This window comes from Pongo pygmaeus, chromosome 13 (assembly GCF_028885625.2).
Source record: "Pongo pygmaeus isolate AG05252 chromosome 13, NHGRI_mPonPyg2-v2.0_pri, whole genome shotgun sequence".
Classification (NCBI taxonomy): Eukaryota; Metazoa; Chordata; class Mammalia; order Primates; family Hominidae; genus Pongo; species Pongo pygmaeus.
In genome coordinates, this window is record NC_072386.2 from 88,545,305 (window position 1) to 88,562,110 (window position 16,806).

Here is a 16,806-nt window from a genome sequence, read left to right on the forward strand (position 1 = left end):
GTAGCCCCTGTGCCCATTGCCTGATTCTTTTTTGATTGTTGTTGCTGAAGAGGGAATGTGAATTCCAAGGCTAAAGGCAGAGGGACCCCCTGGGCCAGAGCTCCCAGGCAGCCTTGGGGCTTTTGCAGGCCTCAGGGCCCCGCGGGTGGTGTTTCCTTCATAAGAGGGCTGCTCAGGCCGGGCGCGGTGGCTCACGCTTGTAATCCCAGCACTTTGAGAGGCTGAGGCAGGCAGATCACGAGGTCAGGAGATTGAGACCATCCTGGCTAACATGGTGAAACCCTGTCTCTACTAAAAAATACAAAAATTAGCTGGGCGTGGTGGCGCATGCCTGTAATCTCAGCTACTTGGGAGGCTGAGGCAGGAGAATCGCTTGAACCAGGGAGTCGGAGGTTGCAGTGAGCCGAGATTGCGCCACTGCACTCCAGCCTGGTGGCAGAGGGAGGCTCCGTCTCAAAAAAAAAAAAAAAAAAAAAAAAAAATTGGGCTGCTCGTTCCCATGGGTGGCATTTTCCTCTGTGCCAGGCTCCAGGCTCTGCACCAGTTTACCTGCTTTAGCCCTCCTGGGAGCCCCATGGGGCTGGACCTCTCATCATCCTGATGACCAACTTAGGGGCGCAGTATCCAGCTTGTCCAGGGTGCAGCTGGGACCCCCAGGCCACCCTCATGCCACCATCACACTTCATAAATAGTTTGGTGGTGAAAGGGCCTCAGCAGATGAAAAAAGTTTAGCAATGAGAAAGGCAGTCAAGCCCCAATGCAGGGCGTTCACAGAAAAGCGGAGCCCTCGGGCCAGCCAGGAGCCCACGTGGACAGGGAGGAGAGGAACCCTGAGCGTCTCCTCCCCGAGGCTGCACAGGTGGTGCAATGTAGGGAACTGGGAGTCTGGTGGGCCAACCCCTCAAATTCACACCTGTGGGTGACAGTGGGGCTAGGGACCAGCCAGGGCCACCACGGGGCCTGTCCATGGTCCCCAGTGATGGGGAAAGCTTCCTCCCCAGCCCGGATGGGAGCCTCAGATCAGAGCTAGGAGGTTCCAGGGCAGTGTCCCCTAATCCTGGGTGGTTTTCCAGAAAGGAGGCTTCTGTGTGAAAACCCCCCACGCCCAGTCCTTCATACCAAAGACAGCCAGCTCAAGGCTAGGCCAGCACAGACACGGGTTTTGCTGAGAAATGAGTTGCCAAAGTCACTGGTATGGCCTTGACCCCCTGTCTCAGGTGGGGACAGACTGAAGCCTCTATTTGCTGAGGAGGGACCTGGAGGAGGCTGACGCTGGGCTGGGGCCACAGTGGGTGCTGTGATGAGCCAGCCCTGGCTTGTGCTGCAGCAGTCTCCACTTGCCACCTTCTCCCATCCTCCCAACCACCCATTTTTCAGAGGAGAGGTGACCCTCTGTGCCCCAGCCTGTGAAGTGGGCAGTGGGAGGTCACAAGTGGGGCACCTGACCCAGGGCTCTCTGCCCAACCCCCACACCAAGTTCCTGGTGGTGGTGCACAGGGGGTTTCCCTGGGATCCCCCCAAAATGGGCTGTGAGCAGAAAGGAGGGCACAGGGGCCAGTTTCTGGAAAAAGGCTTCAGTACACGGAAAGCGTCCTGGAATGCAGACCCAGGCAGTACTGAAAAGGAGCTGCTACCCAGAAAGACAAAACCCTAACATCTCAGGGAACCAGGCAGGGGCTGGCCCTGCAGATGCTCACAGAAATAGCAGCCAGAGATGCCCTAGGCTGGAAGCCTGGTGGTGGCACACCCTGGCACCGTGGGCCCATCCAGGAACAACTGGTAACTGAGAACTGTTTAAGTTCCAAAGCTTATGAATGATTTCCACCATTTACATTGTTTTATACTGATATAACCTAGAGAATGTTCCAGGTTACCCTATAGAGGCAGTGCTCTTGCTTGTTTACATGCCAAAGTGCTCTGTGGAAGAGGTGACGAAAGGGTGGCATCCCTGGGTAAGTAAGTGCCTATGAAGAAGTAGCCCAACCAACGGCTTCGCAGCACACAACGTCCCAGTGGGGAAACTGAGGGCCAGAGAGGGGAAGGGACGTGTCCAGGGTCACATGGTGATGGGACACCCAGGGCTGGGCCACTGGTCCGTGCCTGACCTCCAGTGGGTCTGCCAGCCAAGGGTGAGGAAGGCTGTGGGGAGGGGAGGTGGCCAAGTCAGGCTTCCCCCTCCACCTCGTCCTCGCTGGCACAGCCCTCAGACACGGCTCTGCGCCGGGATGCCCGCCTCTCCAGGTACTCCGCCTTAAGCTGCTCCAGCTCCCGCAGCTCAGCCTCCAGCCGCTCCCGGTGGACCATGCGCAGCTGCCGCAGCTGTTTCATGCGGAAGGGGTTCATGTCGTTGAAGGCAATGTTCATCAGCTTCCTGGGAGGAGGGCACAATCAGCCCAGAGCACGTCGCCCCACCTGGCCGGCGTTTACCCGGCTCTCCCAGACAGACATCCCCGCATTCCTTCTGCCTTTGTGGCTGAGCCCTGACCCCTGCCCTCAGGAGGAAACAATGAATAAGATGATTTCCACCCACAGAGATATGTACTGAGGCAGGAGGAAGATCCGAAGAAAGACACCTAACCCAGCAGGGAAGAGCTGGTCAGGGAAGGCTTCTTGGAGGAGGTGACCCACATGTGAGCTGAGTTTTAAGGAATGAATAAAAGATGACCAGGCAAAGAAGATAGTGGTGGTGGAAGGGGCAAAGAGGCATTCTAAGTAAAAGAAACTGCAAAGGCAAAAGCCTAGAGGTGGGGTTGTCCTAGGAACTCGTATAATTCTGTTTTCCAGGATCACTGCCATGGGTGTTCAGGGTAGGGGAAGGTGGGCAAAAAATGAAACTCCGTGGAGGCCTCAAATGCCATGTTAAGGGGGCAGACATATCACTCAGACAGTCAGACTTCCCCAAAGATTTCTAAGCTATAATACGAGCATCAGCGTCACTTACCAATCTCTACTTGGCAAACATCAGCCTCCCCTCTGCTATGTGTCCTGGGGGTGTGTGAGTGGTGGGAGTGGCAGGGGTGGGGGGTCCTCACCGGCTGTTGGAGATGGTCTTGGTGAAGAAGCGCAGGTACTGGTAGATTTCCAGGCCATTCTGTAGCCTCAAGATCTCCTTCTCGTTGTACTTGAAAATGGCCAAGGCATAGCGAAACACCACCTGGGGGTAGAGTGGGGGCTCAGGTGGGGCATGGGGGGCCAGGCAGGTCATCCCCGGAGGGAAGGAACCTGACAGACCTGGGCAGTATGGAAGACCGTGGACTGGCTGCGGAAGTTGAGGCCTGGAGGCACAATGTGTGGGGGAGGGCTCCAGGGGGCTGGGGGAGACTGAATACCCCGGGGTGGGGGGTGGGGGGTACGCACAGCTTGAAATCTGGGGATTTGGACAGAGTCCTGGCTCTAGCCTGTCTTGTCCCATGACTGTGGGTGAGGCACGACCCCTGTTGAATCTCATGGAGTTAATCTGTATCTTTACGTGGGGCTTTGGCAAGAACCAGATGAAATGACAGGCCAGACGCGGTGGCTCATGCCAGTAATCCCAGCACTTTGGAAGGCTGAGACGGGCGGATCACCTGAGGTCAGGAGTTCGAGACCAGCCTGGCCAACATGATGAGACCCCATCTCTACTAAAAATACAAAAATTAGCCAGGTATGGTGTCGCATGCCTGTAATCCCAGCTACTCCGGAGGTTGAGGCAGGAGAACTGCTTGAACCTGGGAGGCAGAGGTTGCAGTGAGTGGAGATCGCGCCACTGCACTACAGCCTTGGCGACAGAGCAAGGCTCCATCTCAAAAAAAAAAAGAAAGAAAGAAATGAGAAATCTGTGGGTGCTTTGTAAACTGAGGTGTAAACTAGGGCTGAGTTGGGGGACCTGCCCAAGGTCTCTGGGCAAGGTCAGTACAGAGCTGGGTCCAGACCTGAGCTCCGATCTTTTAATCCAAGGCTTAGTCCAAACAGGAGGAAGAAAAGGAGGGCCCAGGTGACTAGGGGGCAAGGACAGCTTAGGGATGTGCCTCTCTGATCATGCTGACGCCTCCTCTCCACGGAAGGGAAATCCCCCAACTTTAGGATATATCTTCAGAGGCAGAACCACTACTTCTCATACATGCAAAGCACTTTACAGTTGACAATGCTCTCAGGAGACGTTTAACAGCCCTGACAAGTAAGCATTGTCTTCCCATTCTCCAGGGGCAGAGTCAAGACCCAGATGGGTGAAGGGACTTGCTCAGGGGCCCCCTGCCCATCCCCTGGCTGCACCCTACCTTCGTCCCCTCATACAGGAAGGCATCCCAGACCCGAAGGAGGATGTTGCTAATGAGACTGTCCGCAAAGACCACAAGGAACCAGTTGAAGGTGACGAGGGAGAGATCCACGTGGTGCTGCCCCAGGTGGGCCATCAGCCTGGGCAGCTTCTCCGAGAGCAGGTCCTGGAGCACCCGCTGGTCCACCTGGAAAGCAGCGAGAGGGCCTGTCATCTGCAGCCCCAGAGTAGGGCTGCCTCCCTCCCTGCCCAGCATTCCTACCCAGTCAGTCCACACACAGTCCTGAAGCTGCTCTGGGCAGGTCCCAGGCACCTCAGGGAGCCAGGGACCAGTCTAGCTGGGAGTCAGGTACAGCATCATATCACTCCGCTGCTCCTAACATAGGCCAGAGTCCTCTGGACTGGGGCACTGGGCTCTGCAGTGGAGCCGTGTGGGCTGGCACGTTCTCCGCCCCCTCATCCATCTGAATCCCTTGAGCCAAGCAGGGGCTCAGGGGCCAGCTGATCCTGCTGGCAGTTCAGAGACACTGGTCTCATGCCCAGGGGCCTTGGCGAAATGGAAGCTTTGTCTCTAGGATTATATCAGCTGACACCCACAGACCCTTCTCTATACCCAATTTGTGCCTGACACCTAAGATGCTAGGCGGATGTCTGGTCCAGGGACAGGTGTGCGTGGGAACGCATAATGTCCTGCCTCGCCGGACATCATGGAATCTTCTCAAAGCAGGGTGCTCCTGGCGACACCGGCCAGTGACCTCTTCTTGTGACCACTGTCATGTCTCTGTCCTTGTTTCACTGGATGGGTTAACCACTCTCAGCACTGGCTGCAAGACATGGTTCTTCCGTGGTTCTCCTCCTCCCTCTGTGATGACTCCATTTGAGTTTCCCCGTGCTTTTCCCGGAACTGCTGGTTGCTCAGTCCTCTCCCCTCACTTATGTCCTCTTCGAGGCATTAGCGTCAGCTGTGGCAAACAGCCAGTAGCTCCCCTCCTCCCTCACCCAGACCCTTGGGTCATCTACGGAGGCCAAGTGTCCAGCTCAAAACCTAAGGTAACTCCCCTAGTCTAAGATGCCATTGACCTACTGAAGGATTTATGGATGAACTGATACAATGCCAGAAATTTACTTCAAGATAAAGCAGGAGGAGCGGATGGAAGTTCAGAAGAAATAACACTGGCTCCTTGGGTTGATACCTGAAGCCAGGTGATGGACACATGGAGGTTCATTATACTATTCCCTCTATTGTTTTGAATGTGGGAAATTTTCCATAATAAAATATGAAAAAGAGGGTCATATAACACACATCAATTTCAGAGATTTAAGATGTAAAAATTAAATATGTACATTTCCTAACTTGCCTTACAACTAGGGCAGCCATGAAATAGTTCTGACCAATAAACTACAAGTAGAAATTGCTGGGTCAGGGAGCCAGCTCCTGGTGTTCACCTTCTGCTTCTCCTGGCCTAGGCCATGCCCACAGCGCTGGAGGTGATGCAGCCATTTTGTGACCAGGAGGTGATGGGTGTGAGGATGAAGGCCACACGGCAGAGATGGCAGAGCAGGGAGCTAGGAGCCTGAACCCTGCAGTACTGCCTTGTCATTCACTATCTGAGAAAAATAATCCCCGATTGAAGCTGTTGTTAGGTTGGGCTTCTCTTCCGTGCAGCCAAATGCACTCCCACAGTGCAGAGGAAGAAATGGAAGCCTGAGAGATTCCCAACTTTCCTGAGAGTCACAGGCTTCTAGGAACAGCTCTGGGGCACTGCCCTACAAGGCTGCCAAGTCCCCCCCGGCCCCACTCACCTGGGATGCCGTCAGCGTGTTGCAGTAGTAATCAGCGGGCATGATGGTCTCCACAATGGCCACCAGGCACCAGAAGGCGCTCTCCTCCTCCTCTAGGACCAGCAGAGCAATGGCCGCCAGCCTGGAGTAGTAGGGAAGGCCTGGAGTGATTACAGAAGCCATGGCCCTGCCAGGTAGCACATGGCAGAGGTGGCTTCCTGGGTTCTAGGGGAAAGTCCTTCCATGTGAGCATCAGTGCAATCCCACTCCCTAACCAGACGGGTGCTCCTGGCACCTGGAGTGAGACAAACGCTCTTTTGGGGAGGATGACTGGCGATTTCCAGAGCAATGGGGTTCACTTCAGAGCAGGGGCTCTGGAATCAGGCTGCTTGGGTAAATCCTGATCTTGCGGCTTCCTGGGTGACCTTGGGCAAGTTACTGAACCCCTCTAAGCCTCAGTCTCATAATAATCACAGGACTGTTTTGAGGATGAACAGAGCTCATTCAGTGCCCCACACAGTGCCTGCCACATAGTGAGCTCTTTATAAAAGTGAGATTAACAATATCTATCCCCCTGGGGCCATGAGGCGTCTTGAGACAGACCTACTGTGCCTCGCTCACTGCCTGGCATTTAGGAGGTGCTCAATGCACATAGCTTTTTTTCTCCTTTACTTCCCCTCCCCACCAAGTTAGCATAAGGCTCTAATGAAATCATGGGTAAGAAACAAACAAAAACCCACAGGGCTGAGCAGGGAAGTCTTCCTGGGATAAGTACTGTTTTCTCTACTTCTCCCATCTTCCCTGGCAGCTCTCATCCTGGGCCAATCCAAGAAGGCATTTTCCAGAAATGTCTTCCAGGGACTACTGTTCTCCCAAGATGCTAGGTGAGCACAAGTTTCTATATTCAAAGATATCTGGGGAATGCTGCCCATTCTAGCCCCTGAGAGGCTTATGACGCACACTGTCTTAGTAAAGCCTCTGAGAAGTCCTGTGGTGACAAAACCCTGTGTGGCTGACTCTAACCCAGGGTCACCCAGGGGGTCCACAGAGCCCCTGTTGTCCATTGCATCCATGGGGGCCTAGTAGAATGAATGTTCCTCAGAGGACCCTGGGGAGATGTCGCTTTAGAAAGCCTCTGACTCTCTGGTCATAAGAGCATTTAAGGAACACATTCCCTCATCCAGATATTTATGCTTCTTTGGGTTCTCTCTAGATTGGATTCATGACCTCCACCTTCTTTTGAGGCTCACAACTCTTAGAAACATGGTTGAATCTCAAAAGAAGAAATATCCCTTCTCTTTCACCAGTAGATTGGGAAGGAATTTCTCCCAAATTTGGTTCAGATACTTGTACAAAACCTTCCTAAGTCGAAGCTGAGTGGATGAAGAGAACAGTTACAGGTCTCCTGGGAAATAGGAAGCTCTGTTCTCTCAGAGTTGGTGGGGAGGGGACCTCCATAGGTCACTGAGTTCAAGGATAGCAAACGTGAGATACACTGGCCTCTATACTTTTTGTCTGTGCCCAAGGCAGACATAACTAACTGATCATGGCAGCATTCCCTTTGTCTAAGCCCATGGTAGACATAAGTAATTGATCACAGTACTCTTTCCCACTGAGTCTGAAGGCTGCCTCAGAAACTCTCTTGGGACAGGGCTCCAGGTAGCTGCTTCCTACTGGTCATCTCTGGTCTAGACAAACTCCTTATTGCAGTGGTGGAAAAACCAAGGCTTAGAAAGCAGAAGTTACCTGCTCAACATTACATAGTCAGTTGGTGGCAGAGTGGAAATAGAACCCAGGGCTCCCAAAGTCTAGCCCAGTGCTCTCTCCACTCTATCCCACCCTGTTCCCCCTGAGCCTCAGGATGGCCTCAGTCTAGGGAGTTAGCTGCCAGCATTGGTTTAGACTTCAGCACATGTTAAAAAGTCAGTTATCTGAGGCTGGTTGCTAGGGCTTACTAACTGCTCAGGGGTATGGCTGAATTCGAACCTAAGGCATTTAGGGCCCAGGTAGGCTTGCAAAGAAAAGAGTGTGTGATGGGGGAAGAAACAAACCACTTTTAAAGCACCGTACTTATTTTCATAGGTTTAAAACATTTGCTCTAAATTAGCATTAGACCATCACTAAACAAGCTGGATTTGCTGCCTTAGAGGCAGGGTCTGTCATCTTGAGACGTAAAACATGCAGTTCTTTTTCTTTTCTTTTCTTTTTTTGAGACAGAGACACACTCTGTTGCCCAGGCTGGAGTGCAGTGGCATGATCATGGCTCACTGCAACCTCTGCCCCCTTATCACCTCAGCCTCCCGAGTAGCTAGAACTATAGGCATGTGGCACCACACTTGGCTAGGTTGTTAGGTTGTTTTTTGTTTTTTTGTGTTTTGTATTTTTTGACAGGGCTTTGCCATGTTGCCCAGGCTGTCTCAAACTCCTGGGCTCAAGGGATCCACCCACCTTGGCCCCTTAAAGTGCTGCAATTATAGGTGTGAGCCACGGCGCTGGGCCCACACATGCAGTTCTAATGGTTACCACTAGATGGCAAAGAAGACATGTGTCAGGGACCTGCAGGCTTGGGTTTAGAGCCTCCAAAACAATACATTGCACTTGCCACATTTGAACAGGCTTTCTATTATAAGTAACTTTCTCTTTTTATGAGATGGAGTCTTGCTCTGTCACCAGGCTGGAGTGCAGTGGTGCAATCTCGGCTCACTGCAAACTCTGCCTCTCTGGTTCAAGTGATTCTCCTGCCTCAGCCTCCTGAGTAGCTGGGATAACAGGCGCACGCCACCACGCCCAGCTAATTGTTGTATTTTTAGTAGAGACAAGGTTTCACCATGTTGGCCAGGATGGTCTTGATCTTTTGACCTCATGATCCGCCCGCCTCGGCCTCCCAAAGTGCTGGGATTACAGGTGTGAGCCACCGTGCCCGGCCTATTACAAGTAACTTTCTGTTTTAAGCAGTAAATATTTACATGAATACCAATTATCTGCACTTGCATATCAAATTTAAGTAAAAATACTATTCAGAGAAAGATATTTTAGAAAATCCGTCTGGGGACCTTCCGCCTCTTTTGGTCTCAGTTGTCCCTTCTGCGCCTCTCTGTGGCCTGTGTGCTGCCTCCTTCCACATAGGGAGAAGCTTTTCTCCTTCTATGAGGCTTATCTCAAGTGCCCCTCCTGCTATAGGATTTTTCTCTGCCCCTTCAGCACAGGTTGAACTCCCAAAGCAGGTCTCGAGAAGGTTACATCTACATAGGAGAAAGGTTTCTGGGAGGCCTCAGCACAGCCTCTGACTACTGCTATTTGGAGAGAGAGGAGGCTGTAGAAAGGACTGGGTTTGGGGGCCAGGGGCCAGGGTGAGCAGTTGGCCGGGCCAGCATTTGTGGTGAGGCAATGGGCAGGTTCCTCAGCCTCTCAGACCCTCTCATGTCTCATCTGGGCATGGTGGCGCCAGTGAAGGTTTTTGTGAGGATTAAATGCCATCAGGTGTTAAACACCTGGAATCCAAGAGGCCCCCATTATGCATTACTTCCTACCTGGTCCTTGTGTGAAATGCAAAAATTATTATTCATTCTGATCTCATAGCTTCCAGCTCCCTTCACAACTATTCTTAGAAGAGGCTTTGTAGGTTTTGTTTCTTCTGGATTTTAACATGTTCAAACAAATGAGAAATACAGGGGCTTTTGTCAGACTGTTGAATGAATGAAATTTCTACAGACCTGACCTGTGGCAGACATTTAGTGTGGCATGAAATCTGAACACATTTTCCAAGGAGGCTTTGACTGAGAGGCATTACTGTTGGAGTTTAACTCTTAATTCCCAGGAATTGTACATATACATGCTCAATTTCACCCAATTTTAGGCTGGAAATAGAGTATGAAAAATATCTACCTTTGGGAACCACTCAAATTTGAGTAAGGACACTGAATGTTGATTCTGTGTTAAATAAATGTCACACACCACCTACCCTAAAAAAAAGCAGCATGGCTTATGTAAATTTTGCTTAGGTATATGTGTGCTTAAATTAAATTGAGTGAAAACTTGCTTTGGGAAGATTTTTGCAACTATGCAGCTTCTACTGAAATAGCTGGGGCTGGAGCGGGGGGATGACAGTCCCTCACAGTCTTGGAGCGGAGACAGCCCTGTGAACCAGGTGACCTCATCCCCTAACTCCAGTCCCTCCCTGCGTCCCCTGCCAATTGGACCAGAGGTGGAAATTATTCCTGGCTGGGCCAATCAGATTCTTTCTTTGGGGAATTTAGAACTAGAACATGGGGGTGGGGTGGGAAGACTCGTTGAAAGGCCCAAGACTCAGGGGCTGAGGTCTCCATTCTAACAGCTTCGATGGTCCCTAAATGTCCAATGAATGAATGGACAGAGGCTGGTCTGCTGAGAGAGAAGGAAGCAGACACGCAGAATGAAGAGAGGCCAGAGGCCATGCAGCTGCAGAGGGCAGCAGAGCAGTACCTTGGTGCTATACGAGCTCAGGGGATGGCATCCCAGGACTGTGGCACGAAGGCTGCCTCCTGGGGTTGTGCAGGGCTGCGGCCCTGCTGCAGACAGCAGCTGCCTTGGCTTCCAATGACCATTTGGTCCTCAGCTCTGTTTTCTTTTCCTGGCTTCTGTGAACTCCCCTTGTAACTTTTAGAAAGTCTCTTTTCCCTGGGTCTTCTGCATGGGTTTCACTGAAAGCAAACGATTCCTGATCCAGAGTCCTGCCATATGCGAGTGGGGCCTTAACTTGTAGACTCCAGCAGGCCAAGGTTTGAGGGGCCATGTAAGTTGTACATCCCCAAGCACAAATCAAAGGACAGAGCAGGGACAAGGGGCCTGGAGCTCTGAGCTCTGGCTCATCTCTGTCTTGAACATGTCCTCTCACCAGCCTGTGGGTGGGGAACCTGGGCTCATGTCTCCAGGTTCTTGGGAGGCTCCAAAGAGAGACAGCAGTGCTCTAAAACAGCGGTCCCCAACCTTTTTGGCACTAGGGACCGGTTTCATGAAAGACAATTTTTCCATGGACTGGGGTGGGGGAGAGGTGGTTTTGAAACTGCTCCACCTCAGATCATCAGGCATTAGATTCTCATAAGGAACACGTAACCTAGATCCCTCACATGCAGAGTTCACAATAGGGGTCATGCTCCTGTGAGAATCTAATGCTGCCGCTGATCTGACAGGAGGCAGAGCTCAGGTGGTACTGCTGTCTCGCCCACTGCTCACCTCCTGCTGTGCGGCCCTGTTAACAGGCCACAGATGGCTGCCTGTCCACGGTCTGAGGGTTGGGGACCTGTGCTCCAAAAGGTAAAGGTCACACCTTCACTGGGCTTTGGTGGCTCACCTGTTCAGGCCCTGGCAGTAGCCGATGGTGGGGTTCTGCCAGGAGAAGGCCAGCAGCACCCGGCGGAGCTTGTCGGGGAAGCTGGAGGTGGCGCAGGTGAAGTGTTTGTTGTTGGGGAAGGTCCGGTTCAGGTCCAGCTCAATCTGGCGGGCAGCAGGGTGCTCACGGGCCTGGCCCCGGCTCAGCAGTTCCTGGTAGCAGCCTGGAGTGTGCAGGTGCTGGACACGGAGGTGGACCAGCCACTTCCAGACACGAGGCCGGTGTTCACGGGGTACTCCTGCCCGCAGTAGCTGCTTGAGCTCGGCTGAGGGCACAAGATCACCCAGGGCAGCCCAGCGCTCCCGCAGCGGCCGATCCACAGCCTCGAGGCCCAGCAGGTGGTGGGAGCGTACCTCCAATGCCTGGATCTTGGCCAGCAGCTTCAGGTCTTCCACCTCATAGTCGGGCACCGTCAGGAAGCCGTACTCATCATACTCACTGCCAGCAAAAGTCCATGTTAGCAACATCTTGCAGAGCCCTTCCCTAGATAAGCAGTGGTGGGGACTGGGAGGACCCCAGGCCAGGTTCCTGCCCTGCCTTCACTGAGGGTTAACCACACAGCTCTGGGCAGGTCACCTCAGTTCTCCCAACCTCAGGTTGCGAATCTGTATAATGGGTATAGGAATCCCTGCTCTGCCTCCTAAAGACCCAACGACATCTTCTGTTGTAAGATGCTGGGGGCCTAGATAGTGCCTGGTACACAGTAAATGCTCTTATTACTCCATGCAGCCTTAGGCCCAAGAAGTCCTGCACTGTGCATACAGAACCCCACTTACCACAGCCAGTAAGCGCAGGGATGGACGGGGAACAGACAGCACCAATGACAGACAGGTGGGACAGCTGGGGACCCATTCCAGACGGCCTTTGATTTATTCAATGTTGACTCACCTCCACTCTGTGCCCTGCCTGCACAATCTCATTTAATCCTAATGATCCTGCAAAGCAGGTGTGTTTGCCCAAATCTTTTCTTTTTTTTTCCTTCCTTCCTTCCTTCCTTCTTTCCTTTCCTTCTTTTCTTTCCTTCTTTTCTTTCTTTCTTTCTTTCCCTCCCTTCCCCCCTTCTTTTCTTTTCTTTTCAGGGCCTCACTCTGTTGCCCAGGCTGGAGTGCAGTGCTGCAATCTCAGCTCATTGCAGCTTCTACCTTCTGGGCTCAAGTGATCCTCCCACCTCAGCCTCCCGAGTAGCTGGGACTACAGGCATGCACAACCACTCGTTTTTTCGTTTTTTTTTTGTAGAGACAGGATTCCAATATATTGCCCAGGCTGGTCTCAAACTCCTGGCCTCAAGCAATCTGCCCACCTCAGCCTCCCAAAGTGCTGGGATTACAGGCGTGAGCCACTGTGCCCAGCTCTTTGCACATATCTTAAGAGGCTGAGTACGAGGCTCAGAAAGGTAAAGGGAATTGTCACATGGCGAGAGGGCCAGGGTTGGCTCCAAAGTTCGAGCTCCTGCCACTGGACTACTCAGCCTCCAGGGGCCTTCCAGCATAGCCACCCTCCTTTCTGTTATATTTAACTGCCCATGTCCACTGTGCTCAGCAAGGGCTTGGTGCAGAGATGGCCTGCTTGTCTCCCCTCGTCCCCTCTCTGACAGGCACATCTGGGAGGCAGCCACATTTGGGAGGCAGCCTGGATAAACGGAAAGCATGGGGTTCTGGAGGCAGCCTGTGCTGCAAATGTATGATAGGGCCGTGGCAGGGGGCTGCCTCCTCTGAGCGTGAACCATCTCAGCTGCAGCCGCACACTAATGCGTGAAGATCAGAGGAGGTAATGCTGTGCAGGACTTGCACATGGTTAGCAGGACCTGGCAGCAAGGCAGCTGGGGAGGAGCCGCCAGCTCACATAGACCAGCCCTCCCTGGGCCGCCAGGCTCACCTGATGGGGCTCAGCTCCATGCTGTCAGATGAGGCCTCCCCAGCTTCCCACTGCAGCGCCTCCTGGACGAGCTGCCTCAGCAGCTCTGAGCACTCGCTGGCTTCATCCCCCAGGGCCTCCTGCAGCCTTCTCAGACCGGCCAGGTACTTGCTTTCCACCTGGCAGTTTCTGGCTTGGAGGTAGGCGCACTGCAAACAGGGAAAGGCTGGTCAGGCTACCTGGTGGGAGCTGGGCCACCCCAGAGGCCTGAGGCTTGAACAGCTTTAGGCAGCACAGCCCTTCCAGCTCTCATCTGCCCCACTCCCAACTCCCAGACCTTTGTATAAGGGAAAGGAGATGGGCCCTGAGGCCAGTGGTTTACAGCAAGGCAGGCAAGAGAGGCCCAGGCCCAGGTTGAAGCTGGTTCAGAAGAAAGAGGAGAGGGGTGTGCAGAAACAGCACAGGCTCTTACACAGCTTACGGTCCCATCCTGGTTCAGCCATTGCTAGCTGTGTGGCCTGTGGCAAGTTACTTAACCTTTTTGTGCCTTAACTTCTTCATCTGTAAAATGAGGATCATACAAAGTCTGCCTCAGGATTTGGGTGAGGATCAGATGAGCGGATGTGTATAAAGCCCTTCCCAGGGTGCCTGGCACAGAGCAAGCTCTGCAGGTGGTATGCCTGAGCAGCACCCAGGGGATGGACACTGCCCTCGTGCTCTCTGCCACTGCCACCTAGGCTCTTTCTGTTCCTCCAACACACACCCCTCCCACTTCACAGCCCTCCTGCACCCTCTTCCCTTGCTTGGGACACTCCCCCCAACCCTACCTCACCTTGAACTTTTGTGTTTCCATTTATACAAGCTGGGTGGTGCTAGGCAAGTCGGGCAAGTTCCTTGTTTTCCATTTTTGTGAGATAGGGACAGTGAAAATCCGCTCATAGCACTGCCATGACCTCTGGGCCACCCTGAATCCTATCTCATCCTGGGGTGGCAGCAGGGGAACAATTCTGTTGCACCCTTGCCCGGTCGCCATCTCCAAACACTTGCTGGGCTCCAGCTCCAGCTGTGCCTGTTCTTCTACCTATCCCACCTGGTGCCCACCACTGTCGCCTGGGCTGCTTCCTGAGTCCCATCATTAACACCTGTTTCAGGGATTGCTTGCTTTTTTTTTTTTTTTTTTCGAGACAGAGTCTCGCTCTGTCACCCAAGCTGGAGTGCAGTGGCACGATCTCGGCTCACTGCAACCTCTACCTCCTGGTAGAGGTTCAAATGATTCTCATGCCTCAGCCTCCTGAGTAGCTGGGATTACAGGTGTGCACCACCACGCCCAGCTAATTTTTGTATTTTTGGTAGAGGTGGGGCTTCACCATGTTGCCCAGGCTGGTCTTGAACTCCTGGCCCCAAGGGATCCACCTGCCTCGGCCTCCCAAAGTGCTGGGATTACAGGCCTGCGCCACCACACCAGGCCCCTTCTTAGGGATTTCTGCTGATGATTCCAAACAATCTCCCCACTTCCAGGCCCACCTTCTCAAGCCCACCCTCCTGAGCAGTCACAGCAGTCTTCTTGGAACAGGAACAGAAGTCTGATTGAGGACTTCTCCACTCAGAATCCTTCAGCTCCCCAGTTTCCTTGGAGTAAACTCCAAATTCCTCAACTCCAGCCTCATGTCTCACTCTCTCTAGCCCTGCCCCCCACCTCTCAGACCACACGTCTTTACTATGCTGTCTCTTTTCCTGGAAGGTCCTTCTCCACTGCTTGCCTGGATAACATTAACTCATCCTTAGTGCTCAATTCAGAAGGTACCTCCTCCAGGAAGCCCCCCCTGACTTTCCTTCCTCCCTTTGGGCCCCCAAGAATCCCATAAGCCCAAGTGCATCTTTTTTTTTTTTTTTTTTTTTTTTTGAGACAGAGTCTTGCTCTGTTGCCCAGGCTGGAGTGCAGTGGCGCAATCTCGGCTCACTGCAAGCTCTGCCTCCCGGGTTCATGCCATTCTCCTGCCTCAGCCTCCTGGGTAGCTGGGACTGCAGGCGCCTGCCACCACGCCCGGCTAATTGTTTTTTGTATATTTAGTAGAGACGGGGTTTCACCGTGTTAGCCAGGATGGTCTCCATCTCCTGACCTCGTGAGCCACCCGCCTCGGCCTCCTAAAGTGCTGGGATTACAGGCGTGAGCCACCACGCCTGGCCCCAAGTGCATCTTGATTGTGTTACACTCCCTCACTAGTCTACACCCTCCTTGCAGGCAGGAACCAGCCTTATTGGTCTTGATGTCCCTACCCCATAGCTACTTAGTGAACGCTGCTGAACAAATGACTCAATCCCCAGACCACAGGGGTCTGGAGAAGAACCTGATATGGGCCCTGCTCACAAGGGGTCAGTTCAGAGGGAGAGGGGCAGACAGGAAATGAGGAGAGTGAGATGGAGTGGGCAGCATGGGGACCAGCAGAGGGGCCAGGGATGGAGACGGCAGGAATAGGGCCCCACCCCGCACCTTCGTCAGAAGGGCCTTCTCCTTCTCAGCCACCTTTCTCCAGATCTTTGTGACCTGGTGGATCTCGGAGTTGAGGAAGCGGTTCTGGGTCCGGTAAGCTTCCATGTCATCCTGGAGAAGACAGCAAAATATGTTATGAGTTGGACATAAACATCTCCCTGGTCCTGGGGAGTCACACCCTCAAATGAGCCCCCAAAGCTTCTTTTCTTTAGAAATTTCCAATAATAGCAACAGAAGAGGAAGTCTGAAAGAAAAATAAAATACTCATAGCGCCCTTCTCTATTCTTGATGTCAGCATGATGTGGTAAAGGGACCAGTAGGTCTGAATTTAAGCCCTGGCTGATGTCCTGGCTGGAAGGCCTCAGGCAGGCCACTGAACCACTCTGACCCTCTGTTTCCTCATCTGTAAAAGGGGCAAATACCAACTAACCTACTGGGCATTTGGGAGACTAAGTGAGATAATGTGTGATAACACTAAGTACAGGGACCAAAACATAGCAAGTGCTCCAGTAGTGTTTGTTTTTAAAATCAACATATTTTATCATATATTTACAATCATACTGTAAAATTAACTCAGTGTCACTTTGTAAAACCTTTCAATGTTGCTACATAAGCTTCCCAATGATCATTTTCAACCTCTGGTGATGATTCTATTGGGTGAATTTCCCAGAACTTACTCATAATCCTTTTCCTGTCATTTTTTAATTTGAGCCCGGGGTGTTTGCAGTTGGTTTTTGATTATGAATAATGCTGTGATGAACATCTCTGAGTTTTCCTTTTGCAAGTTGCCCATCCAGTGGAGGGAATGAGCTCCCTGCTGCTGGGGCATACAAGGAGAAGCCGGACAAGCACTGGGAAGGTTCAAGCAAGGACCTGAGCCTCAGAGAAGGATCAGCTATAGCAGTGGCTCTCAATTCTGCTGGGATGGACGTTACAGAAGCCGTTCAGTCACATAACACATTCTTAGAGCTATACCTCACAATTCCAGGGTATTTACTGGCTGAAACTCAGGCCCTTTCTCTCCCATTGATGTATGGGCTGGAGGCAAGTGCAAGC

At 52.6% G+C, this 16,806-nt stretch overlaps 1 protein-coding gene across 3 annotated transcripts in view; it reads right to left on the reverse strand.

Annotated features, from left to right (window-relative positions):
* Window positions 1-1,793: 1,793 nt before the first annotated feature.
* TBC1D2 (TBC1 domain family member 2) overlaps window positions 1,794-16,806 on the reverse strand; it is a 56,236-nt gene continuing 41,223 nt past the window's right edge. For 2 of the 3 annotated variants that reach the window (XM_054502149.2, XM_054502150.2), the window contains 7 exons: window positions 15,751-15,861; window positions 13,281-13,468; window positions 11,367-11,843; window positions 6,059-6,179; window positions 4,257-4,442; window positions 3,033-3,154; window positions 1,794-2,371 (listed from right to left, as the gene is read on the reverse strand). In XM_054502149.2, the coding sequence (XP_054358124.1) occupies window positions 2,164-2,371; window positions 3,033-3,154; window positions 4,257-4,442; window positions 6,059-6,179; window positions 11,367-11,843; window positions 13,281-13,468; window positions 15,751-15,861 (1,413 nt within the window). In that variant the 3' untranslated portion in view covers window positions 1,794-2,163. The remainder of the gene's footprint in view (window positions 2,372-3,032; window positions 3,155-4,256; window positions 4,443-6,058; window positions 6,180-11,366; window positions 11,844-13,280; window positions 13,469-15,750; window positions 15,862-16,806) is intronic. The other variant, XM_063649750.1, reaches the window with a different exon arrangement.